Source organism: Natator depressus, chromosome 3 (assembly GCF_965152275.1).
Source record: "Natator depressus isolate rNatDep1 chromosome 3, rNatDep2.hap1, whole genome shotgun sequence".
NCBI lineage: Eukaryota > Metazoa > Chordata > Testudines > Cheloniidae > Natator > Natator depressus.
Window position 1 is genome coordinate 2,900,300 of NC_134236.1, and position 16,118 is coordinate 2,916,417.

Genomic DNA, 16,118 nt, shown 5'->3' on the forward strand with positions numbered 1-16,118 from the left:
AGGAGGGTCAAATAAACACTCCCCAGGTAATGGAGGAGTTGGGGAACTGGCATGGTCGGAGGCCATGCTGTCCCTTTAAGGCAGTGGTCCCCAAACTTTTTAACTTGCGTCCCGCTTACCCCTCTCCGTGCCCTCCCCCTGCCCCCAGAGCCAGGGCCAGGAGTGAGGCCATGGCTCTGCGAGGGGGGAAGCGGAGAGGGGTAAGCAGGCCGACGCTGGGGCCCTCGCTGGAGGTGGGGGCAGGAACGGAGCTTCCACCGGGGGCTGAGGCCAGCAGCTGGTGCCCCAGGTTCAGGGCCTGCAGCCACGGCCAGAAGTAGAGCTCCAGGAGTGGGGTCAGCAGCCGGATCCCCAGGCACAGGGCTGGCAGCTGCAGCTGGGAGCAGAGCCCCGGGAGCGGGGTCAGCAGCCAGGACCCCAAGCACAGGGCTGGGGCCAGGAGTGGAGCTGGGTGGCACTCCCTCTTCGCCCTCTATGGGGGCTGGCCTGGGCCCCAGCCACCCCCCCAAAAACATTCCTCTTTGCCCTGCTAGGGCGGCGCGCCCCACAGATTGGGGACTTCCACTTTAAGGCCTGTCAGTTATTGAGAAAACTAGACACCTGGCCTGCTCCACACCAGAGTGACCTGTGGAGTCGGGAAGTGGCTGCCTGGAGTTATGGCTGGGAAAGGATGCCCCTGTGACCTCAGAGGAGACTGGGGATGCATAGATGCCTAGGCCCAGAGGGACCCCTGTGATGGGGATGGGAGGACCCTCAGCAGCTTGTCTCTGAGCAGGTTCATTTGCAAGCACCACTTCTGCAGTTGCCTCTATGCCAGCAGCTCACAGATCTACCCCACCCGCCCGGACCCATCTCTCTGTCCAAACTGAAATCTCGGCCTGCCTCTCCAACATCTCCTCATGGACGTCCAGCCAGTAGCTCAAGCTCCACACGGCTAAAACAAAGTTCCTAATCTTTGCCCCCCAAGCACTCACCCATCCCTGGTTTATCCATCGCTGTTGGCAACACCACTACCCTTCCTGTCACTCCGGCCCATAACCTGGGCATCACCTTTGAACTGGATCTCGCTGCAGGTCTTCACATCCAGGGCGTGTCTCAGGGCACGTCCACACTTGAAACGCTGCATCGGCCCAGCTTCTGTGGCACTTTAATGAAGACGCTCTAAGCTGACAGGAATCCCTTTCTCCATCACACCAAACTTGTTCCTTCACTTCCAAGGCCCCTCACGGCCTAGCCCCACCCATCTACCATCTTCCATCTCTGCTCGGCCCCCGGCACCAGCTCCCCGGCCCCCACTCATTTCATTTCCCAGCATGCCCCTTCATGCTTTCTCCCAGGCTGTCCCTCCCACGGGAGGCCCTTCCTGTAAAGTTCCACACAACGACTCCATTATCCTCCGTCAAAACCCCTCCGCACAACTCGTCTCTGCTGCGGGGCCCACAGACACTTGACAATGGTCTGGCAGCTGGTGTGCTGACACCACAGCCTAGCATGCTGTTCAGGTCACAGGACGGGAAGGGACCTCAAGAGGTCACTAGTCCAGGCCCCCGCATTCCTGGCAGGACTAAGTGTGATCTAGACCCTCCCTGACAGGTGTTTGTCCAACCTGCTCTTCAAAATCTCCAGTGGTGGAGATTCCACAACCTCCCTCGGCAATTTATTCCAGGGCTTCACCACCCTGACAGGTAGGAAGTTTTTCCTAATGTCCGACCTAAACCGCCCTTGCTGCAATTTAAGCCCATTGCTTCCTGTCCTCTCCTCTGTCTTCTCATTTCCTTGTGCTCCCCCGGCAGCCTGCCTGAATCCGGCTGGTGTCTCATCTCACCTGTAAGCTCTTTGGGGCAGGGACTGTCTTCTTGTTCGGTGTTTACACAGTGCCTAGCACAGTGGGGCCCTGGGCTAGGATTTGGGCCCCTGGACACTATCACAGTACAAATAATCAGATATAATAGATGTGCAAACAAGAGCTGGTGCCCTGCTGGCCCACGTCCTGCATCAGGAGAGGAAGCTGGTACGAAGGGGAGGGAGATGCATATCTAGCGCACCTCTGTCCCTGCCTCTCTCATTTCTTAGCAGTTAGAGGACACAGGGTGACCCTGGGCCAGACACCCCAGCAGTTACCCTACTCAAGAGCCACGTTCAGAGAGGCGCTGACATCCCCAGAGGAAGTAAACGCAGCCAAGGGCACAGTAGCCAACAAGGTAGAGTGGAAGGGGAACCTGAGACTGGCTAGGCAGGAAGGAGCTTCCACCCCCCAAAGCACTGGGCCATCCCCTTCTCTTAATGCCCCCTATGACCTCAGCTGCACCAGCCAGCGCCCGCGGCCTCCCCTTCACTGGTGCTGCAAACCTGCCACAGAGCCTGCTCCAGACCCTTGGCTCTAGCGTTAACTGCTCCGGGGCTGGCACAGCTCTCCCTGCCACAGGGCTGAGAGCAGCCGATGCTGCATGGCGGTCACAGCGGGATGCATGGGAGGCTGGTGCCCTGCACGGAGGCTCAGCATTACAGTCCAGAGGGGGAGCCTGGAGTGTCCCTGAACCACCAGCAGGCGCTCATGGGGGAGGGCAGTAGCCACTGATCTGCAGAGCACATTTCGGAGAGCCCAGCAGGGGAGGTTGGCAGTTCCACCTCCGTGAGTCCTAGCGCCAGGCTGCCACATGGCACAGTTCACGTCCCCGCGAAAGGGGATGGCCTCACAGGGCACCACGCGAACCAAAGAACACTCGAGCTGCAGACACTCGCCCAGCCCCTGGTCCTCTGGGAACTTGAGCTGCTGGGGTTTAGCCCTGTGAGACTCGGCTGCAGGACCTAGCTCCCGGTGGGCGGGGGGGCGGTCTGTCGGTGCGAGCACAGCGGGGGTCAGCCCTATGGAACGGGGGGAGCAATCACTGGGACGGATGGCAGGCCTTCTCCACAGACTCACATAGGCTCCTAGTGCCACACCCGGCACTCCAGCCCAATGCACATAAAGCTAAGAGCTACTCTCCCGGCAGTGCCAGCCTCACCCATCCAAGAGGCTGGAGCCCCTCTCCCCTGCAAGCTTCACCCTGGCCACCCCTGGAAGCTGCGTCCAAGCCCCTGATTCATGGCTGGCTTCTGCGCTGGAACTGGAAAATCCTGCTGCGTGGGCAGCGTGTGTAAACCAGACTGCCCCTGTCTGCCTCCTAGAGACAAGGAGGAGCCGCTCCCCCAGAATGAGAGCAGGTGGGAAGTGGGCGAGTAGTAGCAGAGGCCAGGCCAAGGGCACCACACAACAGCGGTGCAGCCTCCAGCCCAAAGCAGGATGACACCCGGTACGCACAATGACCGAGACACCAACGGCTGGGCAAGATGGCGGAGAATCCCCCCAGTCGGGGCTGCATCCTGCCACCAGCCTCCCTCCCACTGAGATAACTGGAACATTAACTAAGCCAGGCCTGCAGGCCTGGGACCAGACCATGCACAGTCGGCAAGGTGATGTGGGGAGAGGGAAAATGTGATGGGGGGGTAAGGGGGCAGGGAGCTAGTTAACAAACAGCCATCAGCATACACCAGAGATACCAGTGTGGAAATGGGTCTGATGCCAAAATGGGGCCCACTCCAAGAGAGAGACTGCCAGCGGCCCGGCACAGCACAGAGGGCAGAATGCAGGGCCGGTCTGCACTGCATAGCTCCAAAACCACAGGGGTGTTAACAGCCATTATCAGGAGAACAAAGGGCCTGGGGCTGAGCAAGGGAAAGCAGAGCAAAACCAAAGCTTCCCCCAGCGCAGAAGAGGCTGGCAGAGTCACGGCACGCAAGAATGGGATGCAGAGAGGCTGCCACCCTCTGGCACACAATGGCAGACCCAAGGGTCGAGAGGGAGGGACGTTTCCAGGAGGATTTGTGGAGACCAGGAGCTGGAGGCAAAGGATGGCCAGTGCCCTGTTCAGACAGCCTGGACCAATCTGCGGGGAACCCCTACCGCTCTGTGCAGTCTGAAGGGTGCTGCAGAATATTGCACGGCACCGGAGGGGAGGGGGGGCTCGCATGCCTCTGCCTACTCCTGGATGGAATCAGGTGTAGCTCACAGAACGGGTGATCCTTCAGCTCAAAGACTCATGCTTCTGAAATGAAAGCATCTGAATTCTGTCCCCCGAAACCTCTGAGCAAATTCCTGCTTGGACAGCTCCGGCCCAAGGCTTGGTGCATCTTTCCCATTAATACACAGCCCTTGGCCACCTGCCCACTTGGTCTGCCCAGGATCTGGAAGGTGAGAGGCCCAGCCCCATGACTTGGGATTTTGTGTTTACTTCCGGTGAGCTCCCGCAATATGCAGCTTTGCCTCCTCTGTGAGGAAGCGCTCAAGCTGCAGACACATTAGTGTGCAGATCAAAGGCAGCCCGTGGCCCCTGGGGTCCCAAAACTTGGGCACCTAAGAACCAACAGAGCTTGACCCAGGCAAAGTGCAGACCGGGACCTCAGCAGATCTGGCAGTGCCCCTCTCTCCTGCTAGTTCAGCCCTGTGTTCCACGCCTCCTCCTACAATCTGCTGATGCATCTCAAAGCCAGCCCATAGCTACCTCTGCTCCTCCAGTCTAGGGCTCACTCCCTGCAGCCCTTTCCACTGTTTCAGGCCTGGGATCCTCCCCCCTCAACACACAGCTGCTCTGCCAATGCACCTCAGCCCTGATCAGCGCCCCCTCCTCTCACACAGGATTACGGTGGAACACAGGAAATGCCCGACCAGTGGTCTTCTCAGTCTAGTCTCTTGCCTCTGGCAGCAGCTGCAACATGACGCTTTGGAGCAGCCTCTCATAATGTCCCATGCTAACTGGGCAAGACTGCCCATTGGAGGGGTGATTCCTTCTTGTCTGCTATGGTGATCAGCCGACACCCTTACTATTGATCAGACCTGGACCCAGCACCCAGGAAGAGGGCATTGCTCTGTGCAATGGTCCTTGCCTTGGGCAGCGTGGCCAGGCTGCTCCTGCCCAGATAGAGAATAAGGACCCAGAGCAGGCAGAAGTCCCGCGGGGCGGGAGGGTGGTAGAGAGCTGCTTTTCTAAGTGTGCGCCTGGTTGCAGCATTAATCCAGAGCTCCATCCACAGCACTGACTCTTTGCCCCAGCTGGGTTCTGGAGACCACTGACCCATCACTGTACTTGGGTCCCTTGGTGCTGTACTGACCTGCTGCCACACCTGGACCCTCAGCAGGAGCCCTGACCAGGGTGCCCAATGCCCAATACAGCACCACTCTGTAAACCCACCGGGCCCTGCAGGATTCTGGGACTGGCCCTAAGAGGAATGTTTCTCTGCATCAAGGATTTTTGCTGATTTCAGCCCAAGCTTCCCACGTGGGGGCTTGGTGGCTGTGGCCTTCAGGACTCCTGCCCAAATACACCCCGGAACCCAGAGGGAAAGCAGCAGCTCCTCCAAAGAGACCACACCTAACATTCAAGTCTGCTACACTGGGCTGCCAGGACTTCACGAACCCCATCAGCCTCCTCCAGCACATAGGTCATTATCCCGGCAGGAAACACACTGATCCTTAACCCTGTTCCAGCCCCCAAACGTGCCCCACCGTCTCTTCCACGCTCAGGAGAGGCGATAACAGAAACACACAGCAAGGGGGCCGGAGAAACCAGCTACAATAATGTCCTCCATCCCCCAGAGGCAGCAGGGGAAGGGGCAGCCTGTAGGGACCTGCACTGACAGCCCAGGGCCTGCAGGGGTCTCCATCCCAGACATTTGGGGGGGTGGGTTGGGGTTGGGTGGCAAAGCCCTTGCCGGGTGGAGTGGCACTCAGGCAAACTGGCGTGCCGCTCTCCAAACATCAGGACTCCTGGGTTCTTTCCCCAGCTCTACAGCAGACTTGCTGTGTGACCTTGGGGAAGTATGTGCCTCAGTTTCCCCAGCTGGAGGCGATGGTATGGTGCCCCCTTGGCAGTGATGTGAGAGCTCAGGCTGGAATGTGCTAGCTATAGTAAGCTTTGAAAGCACAGACCTGGGGTAGGTCCCTCCAAGGTGCTCTCCAGGGCTCTGCAAAGTGCTGCATGCCCTGGGGGGTGAGCACTGTATGTCAGACCATGAGCCACACCCCAGAGACACTGTCCCAGCGACTGAGCCACAAGCTGGCCCAGCCTCGGGCTCCCATACAGGGACTGTAGGTTTTGCTTTCAAACAGAGCATCGCACGGTCTCAGCTCAGCAGCAGCACAGGAGCCAACCCTGAGTCCAATGAAACCCGCTCCCACTTCCTGACTGCTCCGATCTGTGGGCGAGGGGAGGTCAAGCAGGGGGTAACTAGAGGGGGGGGATATGATGTGTGGAGAACCACTGGGGTTTCTAGGCTCCAGCAGGGGTGGGACGCTGGTGCCCTGAAGAGGCATGCTGCTGCGATTGGCCTGCATCTCCTTGCTCGCAGACCAGTCACGGATCTGCTGAAAGGACGGACGGAAGACAATAGGGAGACATTTGGAACCGTGGGCTCCAATTGGTTGTCACTGTCCCCCAGGCTCTGCGGGCCAGCGCGTATCTGGGAGGTCACCAGGTCCAGGGTATGAATTCGCAGTATCACTGGAGCAGACAACCACTGCAAACAGCTTTGTCATGTGGCAGGGACTTAGCTGAGGATGCCGAACCCACCCCACGGATAGGCAGTCACTGCCAGACTGCTCTCCCCTCCCCCCGGCCCCTCCCAGCAAAAGGCAAGTGAGTCAGGTAGGGCCTGGCAGCCAATAGCCAGGATACTCTAAGGGAATCTATGGCAGGGCAGCACATAAACAGACATGCTCCCGCAGTGCAGTGCTGCGGGTGCACTACCCAGCGTGGGCCTGTAGGAGGCAGTGCACCAGGACGGCTAGTGAAACGGGACCCTATCCCAGCCTGGTCATGCAAACCCCTGGTGGTGCAGTAAGCACAGAGACACTTACCTTGTACCTAATGGCCAGTAACTCGGTGGCTTCTTGCTCCTTCCTCAGATCCTCTATCATCTTCTCCTTCTCCTCCAGCAGCTTCTGCTTCTCCTCACTCACCAGGCTGTGGTCATCTTGAATGGCCGCCTTTTCCTCTTCCAGCCTCTCCTTCTGTTCCTTCAAGTAATTCTCCATGTTCTTCTCCAGGCCATCGTCATTGTCCTCCTCCCCTTCGGCCTCTGTGTTGCCCTCTCCATCCACCACCTTCTTCCTTCGGCTGTTTCTCCTCCTCTTCTTGCTCAGCATCCCTCGCTTCTCCAGCTGGGCTTTCAGCCGTATGATCTCCTCCTGAAACTCCCGCAGCAGGGTGTCCTTCGGGTCCTCGTTGACCCTCGGCTTATTCTTGATATTCTTCGCCCTGTTGGCAAACCTGAGGGTGGACAAGCTCTCCTCGTAGCTGTGAGAGGCTGGGCCTAAGGTGGCCACCATGATGGTCTTGGCATTGCCACCCAAGGAGTCCTGCAGGAGGCGGGTCAGCTTGGAGTCTCTGTAGGGGATGTGAGTGCTTTTGCCATCGACCAAGGCAGAGATGACGTTGCCCAGAGCTGAGAGGGAGAGGTTAATCTTGGAAGCCTCCTTAGGCCTCTCCCCTGGCCCCCCCATTTTGCTCTGGCGCTCACTGCCAGCCAAGTCCACCAGGTTGAGCTTGCCCACCCGGATGTGGTCCTCTCCATCCAGGCCGGTCTCGCTGCACTCCACTGTGATCACAAAGATGGCGTGGGAGCGGGAGCTGTATTCATTCATGTTGGTGCTGGCCACCGATCGGGTCTGGTTGCCCAGGTTCATGACATGCTCGATCTCCTTGACGTTCTTCGTCACGAATGAGGAGAGGTCTTTGATGTAAACTCCCGTCTCAGGGTTCTCCTTCAGCTCCAGCTTCTTGTTCTGGTCCTTCGCCAGGAGGTCTCGGATCTCCTCTTGGTAGATCTCCAGGTAGGAGGCCCTCACCAGGTACTGCTGGTTCTGGGACCGGGAGATGTGGGTGAAGACATGCTCAAAGGAATTGGGGACGATCCCTCTCTTCTCTGAGTCCGTCCAGGCCCCTTGCATAGTGTAGGTCTTCCCGGTGCCCGTCTGGCCGTAGGCGAAGATGGTCCCGTTGAACCCTTGCAGGACAGAGTCTATCAGGGGCCTGACCGTCTCGTCGTACAGGTCCGCCTGCTTGGAGCTGGCGTCGTACACGGCGTCGAAAGTGAAGGTCTTCGCCAGCTCCCCGGGGGCGGCCTTGGGGTTCCGGAGGGTCACTTGCCCCAGCTTCACATCCATCTCCAAGATCCTCTCGTACCCGGCCGCCTCCTCCTTCCTGTTCATGGGCCGGCATCGGGCCACCACCTTCAAGGCCTCGCTGGTCTTGGGTCTGCTGGCCATCGTGAGCCCCTCGCCGCTCTCGGGTCAGTGGGCTGGGGCGCAGGGGCGGCTTTGTGGGTGTCCCCCCCCGGGCGGGGGAGGCGGCGGCGGCGGCTGCGGGGGACGCGGCAGGTACTTGCCCCGGCGTCCCCCCCGTCTCTCCGCAGCGGGGCTGTCACTCGGCGCCGGCCCCCGGCAGCCTCCCCGGCTGCGCCGCAGCCCCCGCAAGGCGGGTCATCCCGGGCCGCCCGCGGGCCGGGGAACGCGGAGGGGCCGCAGGCGGAGACGCGGGGCGAGTCAAGCCGGGGCGCCGCCGCCGCCTCGCTCGCGGGAGGGGCCGGGCAGCCGGGCGGGCAGCGGCGCGGGCGGGCTGGGGCTGGGGCTGGGGCTCGGGCTCCGGGGCCGGGAACGCCTCGCCCGCCCCTGCGCCGGCGGCTCATTCATTGCAGCGCAGCCGCTGCGTGTGCGCGGCCAGCGCAGGGACTCGGGGGCGGGCGGCGGCGGCGGGGGGGGCGCCGGGCCGCTGATTTGCTGGCGGGGAGAGACACCCGCCCCCCCGCCTGCTGGGAGCTGTAGTCCTGCCGCCGTGCCTGGCTCCTGGCCCGCCCGTGCTGGGGCCCGGGGGCCTGTCGGGGCTGGAAGCATCCGGCTCCTGGAGGGAGGCGGCTGGGGGGGTCTCACTGGGGCAAACGCGGCTGGTTTCAGTGGTGGCAGCCGCTGGGACTGGGAGCCGCTCTGGGGGGGCTCACACCCGGGCATCGCTCCCTTGGAAGGGGGCCAGCGGTTACCCTCGCCGGGCCCACCCAGGGCAGACAGACAGTGTCCTGGGCCGAGGGGAGGGGTCACCTGGGGCTGGCATCTCTCCTCTGCTCTACCTGAGGCTGCCCGACCTGCCATTTGCACCATGCTCCAGTCCCCAGGCCCTGTGCCTGGCCCGCTAGGGCGGGGAGCTCACTACTCGCACCCGCTGGAGACCCAGCGCCTCAGTCAGACCACGCACAAACTGCAAACTGGTGGGACGGGGGCCCGAACCGGGGAGAGAGGGACGGGAAGGGCGCAAGGACTCCACTCAAGGGTCCCGCGGGCCACTGAGCCTCTTCCACTGAAGACTTTGCAAAGACACTAGAGGTGAGGGCGCAGAGGCGATGCCAGGACCATGAGGGTGAGCAGCAGAGCTGTGGGAACGCTGGCAAGGGGCCCCCTGCCCAGCACCAATCCCACGGAAATCTCTACGGCCGGGTTAGGTGGCATGGAGCTGTTCACAGATCCCTCAGGGCAAGAGCCCCGCTTTATTCTGTGCCCAGTTACCTGCCAACTGGCCGTGCATAACCATAAGTGCCTCCCCCCAGATGGTCTGTCTGGGAAGCTCAGTCCTTAAATCACAGGTAGTGGCTGCAGACGGGCCCATCCGAGTGCACTCCCAAGCTCTGGGATCATACCATCACTGGCACCGACCCCTGAGCACTGTGGGGTGTAGTGAAGGGCAAATGGAGAGGTTCAAGGGCCTGCTGATCAGATTTTCACCTTGGCGGGCGAGGAACTGAATTAAAAGACTCCAGCCAAAGGTAGGGGGACAGGAGTGTTGTACTGATTTATTTATATAGATTGTTGCTGGGGTTTCCCAAGCTGATGCTGGTTTTCCTTGTCCCCAATTAGTTTCCCCTGGTTTTATACCCACAGTTGGTGCATGGGGACAGGGAAGCATAGACTGGGAAGGGCACCCAGGGATGGTGTTTTGTTTCCCCAGAAATTTGCGGGGGGCTTGTGCTGTTTTGGGGATGGCCCAGCCCAGCCCAAGCAGGCGATGTTTGTTAGCCCTCGACATTTGAACCCAGCCCTTGCTGCTGTGGCAATGCCTGCGAGAAGGGTTACATCAGAGCGGCCAGGCTGGGTCAGACCAAAGGTCCATCTAGCCCTGTGTCCTGTCTTCCCACAGTGGCCCATGCCATGTGCCCCCAGCGCCGACTTTTCAAACTGCCAGAGGGTGCTCAACCCTTGGCTCTGCCCCAGGCCCTGGCCCCACTCCACCGCTTCCCCCAAGGCCCCACCTCCGCCCCGCCTCTTGCTGCCCAGTTCCGCCCTCCCCCCCCCCAGCACGCTGCATCCCTGCTCCTCCCCCCTCCCTCCCAGCCTCCCTGCACCCCATGAAACAGCTGTCTGTGGCGGGCGGGAGGGAGTGGGGAGGCGCTGATCTGCCGGGCCACCGGCGGGCAGGAGGCACCGGGGGGTAGGCAGGAGCTGATGGGGGCTACCCAGGGCCTGTGCCAGGTGCCCCAGAGGGAATGAACAGAACAGGGAATCGTCAAATGATCCATCCCCTGTCGCCCATTCCCAGCTTCCGGCAAACAGAAGCTAGGGACACCATTCCTGCCCAGCCTGGCTAATAGCCACTGATGGACCTGTCCTCCATGAATTTATCTAGTTCTTGTTTGAACCCTGTTCTAGTCTTGGAATGCCTCTGCAGCCAGAAGGTGACCCTGCTCCTCACCCCAGCTCAGGGGGGGAGCCCTCTTTGTCTGCCTTCTCCCTGCCCCTCCGGACGAGCCAGCCCATGGAATGCAGCCAATAGCGGAAGGGGGCCATCCAGCAACCCAACCCTCCGCTGCTGGTCTCTCCCACCGCTTCTCCATGGAGGTGGGTCCCTCCAGCCCTGCACCAAGGCCTTGCTGGTCTGGGTGCCACCAGGTACAATTGTCCAACGGTGACTTATCCCCCACTAGGCCCATGTACCCTGCTATGCAAATCTCCACACAGCAGCTGGCCAGGTGATCAGAGCATGTTTACGGGCAGGTGCATGGACTCTCTGAGTGGCTTTGCTGTTCGTTAGTTACCAGCTTTGGGTAATATGGAGATCGTAGGCTAGATTCGGTGTTAATGCAGAGTATCTCTGATTTCAGTGGAGTTACTCTGGCTACATACCAGTGGGACTGAGAGCAGAATTCAGCCCTAAGTGTCTGCCTCTCCTGGAGGTGGCACCACTGTATCCTGCTGCATTTCCTGCTCAGATATGTCGCTTGCCTGTCCTCCACGGCTATCCATTACCTGGCCAAATACCACCTGCAGGCCCGTCTGCTCCAGGAGGCTACCCCTCCTGAAGGGTTATCATGTGAAACCAGGAAGGATTATCGCCACATGGGCTCTTGTGGGCTTACTGGACCTGGAGAGAACCTGGCTGCAGGTTGTGTGTACTCTGGGTGAAGAGAGTCCAAAGAACTCCTCGTTTTGAAGTTTCTCCGCTGATAGTGTAGCCCACTGCACGTCCCCTGCTGTGCCCCATACGCGGTGGAGATGAGTCCCTTACGCCCCCCTCCTTTGAACATTAGCTCAGGCTGTAGAGGTGGATGCGTTAGACTCTGGTTTGAGCCCCAGGCGCACCCCACGTGACAGCTATCACATTAGGACACTGCAATCAGTCTTGTAACCTGTCTCTGGCCACCTACGACCTCCCCTTTGCCACTAAGTGGCACAAGGCCAGTCAGACTGTCATGGTGACAGCAGCCTCTGACTACGTAGCCGTCTCCCAGCGGTGTGAGAATGGGTGGAATGGGACAGCGTCCCCCTGCCTCATGAGCACTTCCCTGTGGCCAGTGTTAATTAAGCACCAGGCAGAGAGAATCGCATTATGATGACGGGTAACAGAGTGAGCTGGGAGTGAACACAAATGGAGATGCCCATGAATTTACCTCCACATATGAAGGAGAATACTCCTGGTCGTATGCTGCTGGGAGAAGAAATTCAGAATTTACAGGCAGATAATAATGAAACGCCTAAACGAATTGTGGGGTAGATTCTGTGGGTGCCCCAGAGCCCCGTTCTGGACAGATTCCGAACTGCTCCGCTGTGAGTCGCAGGCTCGGTATGGTACACAGCTAAGGGAGATCTTCCTTTCTTCCAAAGCTTAGGCACTCTGTCGCCCCTGTACCCGTGAAGTTCCAGGGGGCCATGGTGAACAGCAGAACAGAATTCATTTGTTACTATGCACTTTCATTTCTAAGGGGCCCACGCCTAAAGGTGTGAACCTGCCTCCCAAAATGCTAAACAGAGGCAGTAATTTCAAACAGGCAGCGAGACCAGCCGAACTCACACAGCAAGGTCCCCAGGCAGCCCTGCACCGCAGCAACAATCACGTTCGTACCCCTGCTTCACGGAAATGTCCACAGCACCTTCCGTTCAAGGCCTTGACTGGAGAGCTGGAAAAGACCCGGAAAGTCCCGACTCGGCCGGCCCTCTGTGTCTCAGGTGTGCAGGGCAGCATCTCCCTCCCTCCTGGGGATGAGTCACAAAGTGGCTATACACCCCAGCGCTGTCGCCATCAGCTGAGACCCTTCTTTAGCACAGCCCTCTATGTTTTGGAGCAGAAGGTTGTGGGTTCTATCCCTGCCAGCAGCTGCAAAGAGGAAACACCCAGAGAATCACTGCAGCCTTTTAAGTCATCTAATCTAGGGTTTCTCAACCTGTGGGTCAGGACCCCAAACTGGGTCCCCAGCATAGGCAGCGCATGAATTGCAGGCTGGGGGAGGCTAGCCCCCCTTCCACCCAAAGCTCTGCCCCTTCCATGCACCCCCCCCGAGCCCAGAGCCCCACACCACAGCCCCAGGCTAGCCCCCGCCTCCAGCTCCGGAGCACCAGGAGGGCGGGCAGCGCGGCCCCAGCCCAAGCCGGGGTCACTGCACAGGGGGACTGGAGCCGCACTGCTGCACGCAGTGCAGGTGGGAAGGGGGGAGCCTGGGGCGGAGCGTGGGCACAGCCTTCCCCAGCCAACGGTACCTGCTGCCCATGGCCCCCAGCTCCTGCGGCTCCTGGGCTCGCCTCCGGGCTCTGCAAGCTCTGGGCTCCCAGCGCCACTCGGGTTTGGCCCAGCCGTCATGACGACGGGAGTGCTGGTAGGCCAAATTTCAGTGAGTGGCACTTCCAGCCCACGAGCCAGGTCACAGCTCCACTCACACCGATTTGGCCCAGTCGGGGGGGGGGGTGCAAACTGAGCGGTGCTGCAACCTTGGAGGTTGCAACACCCAGAGCCGAGAGCCAAGCCCAGACAGCCCCACAGCACAGGAGCTGCAGGAGCCACCACTGTGGGGTGGGTGCTGAGCAGCACCCAACCCAGCCCGGGGGGAGCAGGACCTGACGGAAACCATCCCAGGGCCTCCACCCCAGACTATTCACTGGGTCATGACAGGCTGTAAACACGTACCATCCAGGAGAGGAGGCACGTAACAGGGACTTGGAACTCAACGCCTCTCCTCCTTGTCATGGGGCAGTCCCAATGTGCTGGGATTGCCCTGGATAAAAAGTCACAGAATGAATGGGCCCAACGGCTGTCGTCCCGGAGGGTGGAGCTGTGAAGGTGTTCAGGAAACCTCCCTGTCATCCCATCAGACGGTTAGCCCCACCCTCCCAGTTATCCACTTTTAACGATTAACTCCACAACAAAAGGAGCCCCCCAGCCAATCCAAGGGCAACCCTTACTGACAGCACACAGCTCTGTCCAATCGCTTCTCCCCTTTTCCGAACAGGCTGTGCCCCAGAGCAATTATTTACTTTAAAACCCACCCCCAACTCGCGGATCTGCCTGGCCCTGCCCCTGGCGGGACGTCTCGGAGGCAGCGCAGCCCATGGAAAGCCGGGTGGGCCCAGGAGACGGAGCTCTGCTTTCACACACGCATCCCGGTTCGGTGCCTAGTAGGAATAACGTCGGTTGCTTTGTGGGGCACACAGTGAATGGCTCGGGAGGTGGATTCAACGGCCTGTGGTTAATCAAGTCTCAGCAGCCGCCCACTCCCAAGAATTAGAGATTATCCCTTAATTAATTAAGTAAGCGTCATTATTTGGCATACGCGCCGGCTTGCTCATTTAATCCCAGCCGTAAGCCTCCAGGAGAATTGTGCATGGAGCAGCCCCCTCACTGGGGTCGGGGCTAGAACCTTGGCTGCCGTGTGGGACCCTTCTGCCTCACCGGGTCCGGGCCCCAGGGAACCGGCTGGAGTCTCTCGGGCGGAAGGCGCTTGGCCTGCACTGGCATGTCCTTCGTGTGCTCCAGCTGTGCAGGGGGGCAGTGGCGGGCAGGGACCACCACTGAACTGTTTCACTGCCCCCAGGATCCAGCAGCGCGGAGAAGGATTCGGGCGCTGAATAACGGAGAGGCGACACAGCCTGGGTGGAGGGGATGGGCTGGAAAGGAGGAGCCCCAGCACTGGGAGAAAGGGCTCGCGGGATGGTGGCCAAGAAAGGGCGTGCAAGGGGAGGCGGGGGAGAGGACCAGCTCCAGCAGTGTTGCCCTTCCAGGCGCCACTCTCACCTGCCCCCCAGGTCACGTGACCCCACTCATGCAATAAACCCATGGATGGCTTGGCACAGCCCAGCCCCCAGGTGCCCCGGGGGAAGGGGCAGGATCACCAGCCCCCGTTTTGCATGGGGATGACTAGAGCATAGAGAGGGGGAAGCAGTTTGTTCCCCAAGGTCACATGGGGAATAAGGGGAAGAGCCATGATTAGACATCAGGAGTCCTGGCTCCTGGTCCACTGCTCAGCCCACTAGGCCGGGCTCCCCACCGCTGGAGCAGCTGGCTGGCTTGCTTGTGTCAGGACTGAGGACTTGTGGCCGCGCCTGCCCAGTCTCTGCACACAGCTGAGCCGCGGCAGGGCCGCCCGATTGACCCCTCCACCTGGCGGACCAAGGAAGCCAGCCAGCCTGCTCCTAAGTCCAACAGCTGAGCTCTGGCTGCTCAACACACATGCCTGAGGCTCAGTGATCGCTCCCCGGCCTGCCTTGTAACCAGCCTTGCTCCAGGCCTGGTCCTGCCTTGTCCCCACCCTTCCTCCTGCCCTGCTCAGTCTACTCGAGGCCTGCTTCCCTACTGGCTTCCTGACCCTGGCTCCGGCTCTTGTCGCCTGACCCCTGCTCCAACCACTAGGCCTGGCCACCCTCATCCCGGGGGTGGCTGCTCTGAACATGGGACTGGGGGACCAGGAACATCTGAGTTCAGGTCCTGGGCCTGCTCCTTGGGGGGCCTTGGGCAGGTCACTCACCTCCCTGGGCCCCAGCTGGAAAATGGGGACTCCCCGGCCCCGTTCTCAGCAGGGGGGTTGTTTGTGCTAATTAGCTAACGATGGGAAGGTGCTTGGAGGCTGCAGAAGCACCAGGGGCCTCCACTGCTGAAGCCAGCCGAGGGGCAGAGCTCGGCCAATGGGTGCTGGTCCCTCAGTGAGGATTGTCGCTGCCTGCGGGGTCTCCCTGCCGTTCCCAGGGGACCTCCCGGGCCGGGGCATGTTGGCAGTGAGAGATGGAGGAGGGGATTCGTTTGCCCAGGGGCTGCCCCCGCTGCCCCCGTTCTGCGGGCAAGCAGGGGCCGTCACTCTCCAGCGCCTCCCGCCCTAGCCCTGGAGGGAGGGCCAAGCAGATCCAGCCTGGGCCTTGAGCGCCGACTGTGTGGGTGCCCTGGGGCTCAAGCACCCATGGGGAAAACAATAGGGGGTGCTCAGTGCCCATGGACCAGGGCTCTGCCCATGCGCCGCTCCGAGGCCCCGTCCCCACTCTGCCTCTTCCCCCACCATGTGCTCCCCTCTGCCCCCTCCACCTGTCCCTCGCCCCTAAGGCAGGAGGGGGCAGAAGGGAGCGAGTGGCAGGCTGGGGGCCCTCAGGGGAGGGGACAGATGGCGGCCGTGGGGGAGCCTCGGGGAGAGGGGACGGAGAGGAGCGAGTGGTGGGCGGGCGCAGGGGAGCCTTGGGGGAGGGGGCATAGCGGGGGCGGGAAGAGGCCAAAGCAGGAGTGGGGCCTTGGGACGGAGCAGGGGTGTTGGGAACGTGAAATCTGACGGTGCGGTGCAGAGTTGGGGTCTCT

General features: G+C 60.7%; 1 protein-coding gene across 2 annotated transcripts in view; it reads right to left on the reverse strand.

The window, feature by feature from the left end:
- The window catches only part of KIF3C (kinesin family member 3C), a 72,533-nt gene extending 64,141 nt beyond the window's left edge, over nt 1–8,392 (reverse strand). The window contains exon 1 of one of the 2 annotated variants that reach the window (XM_074947316.1): nt 6,893–8,392. In XM_074947316.1, the coding sequence (XP_074803417.1) occupies nt 6,893–8,302 (1,410 nt within the window). In that variant the 5' untranslated portion in view covers nt 8,303–8,392. The remainder of the gene's footprint in view (nt 1–6,892) is intronic. The other variant, XM_074947314.1, reaches the window with a different exon arrangement.
- Nucleotides 8,393–16,118: the final 7,726 nt, after the last annotated feature.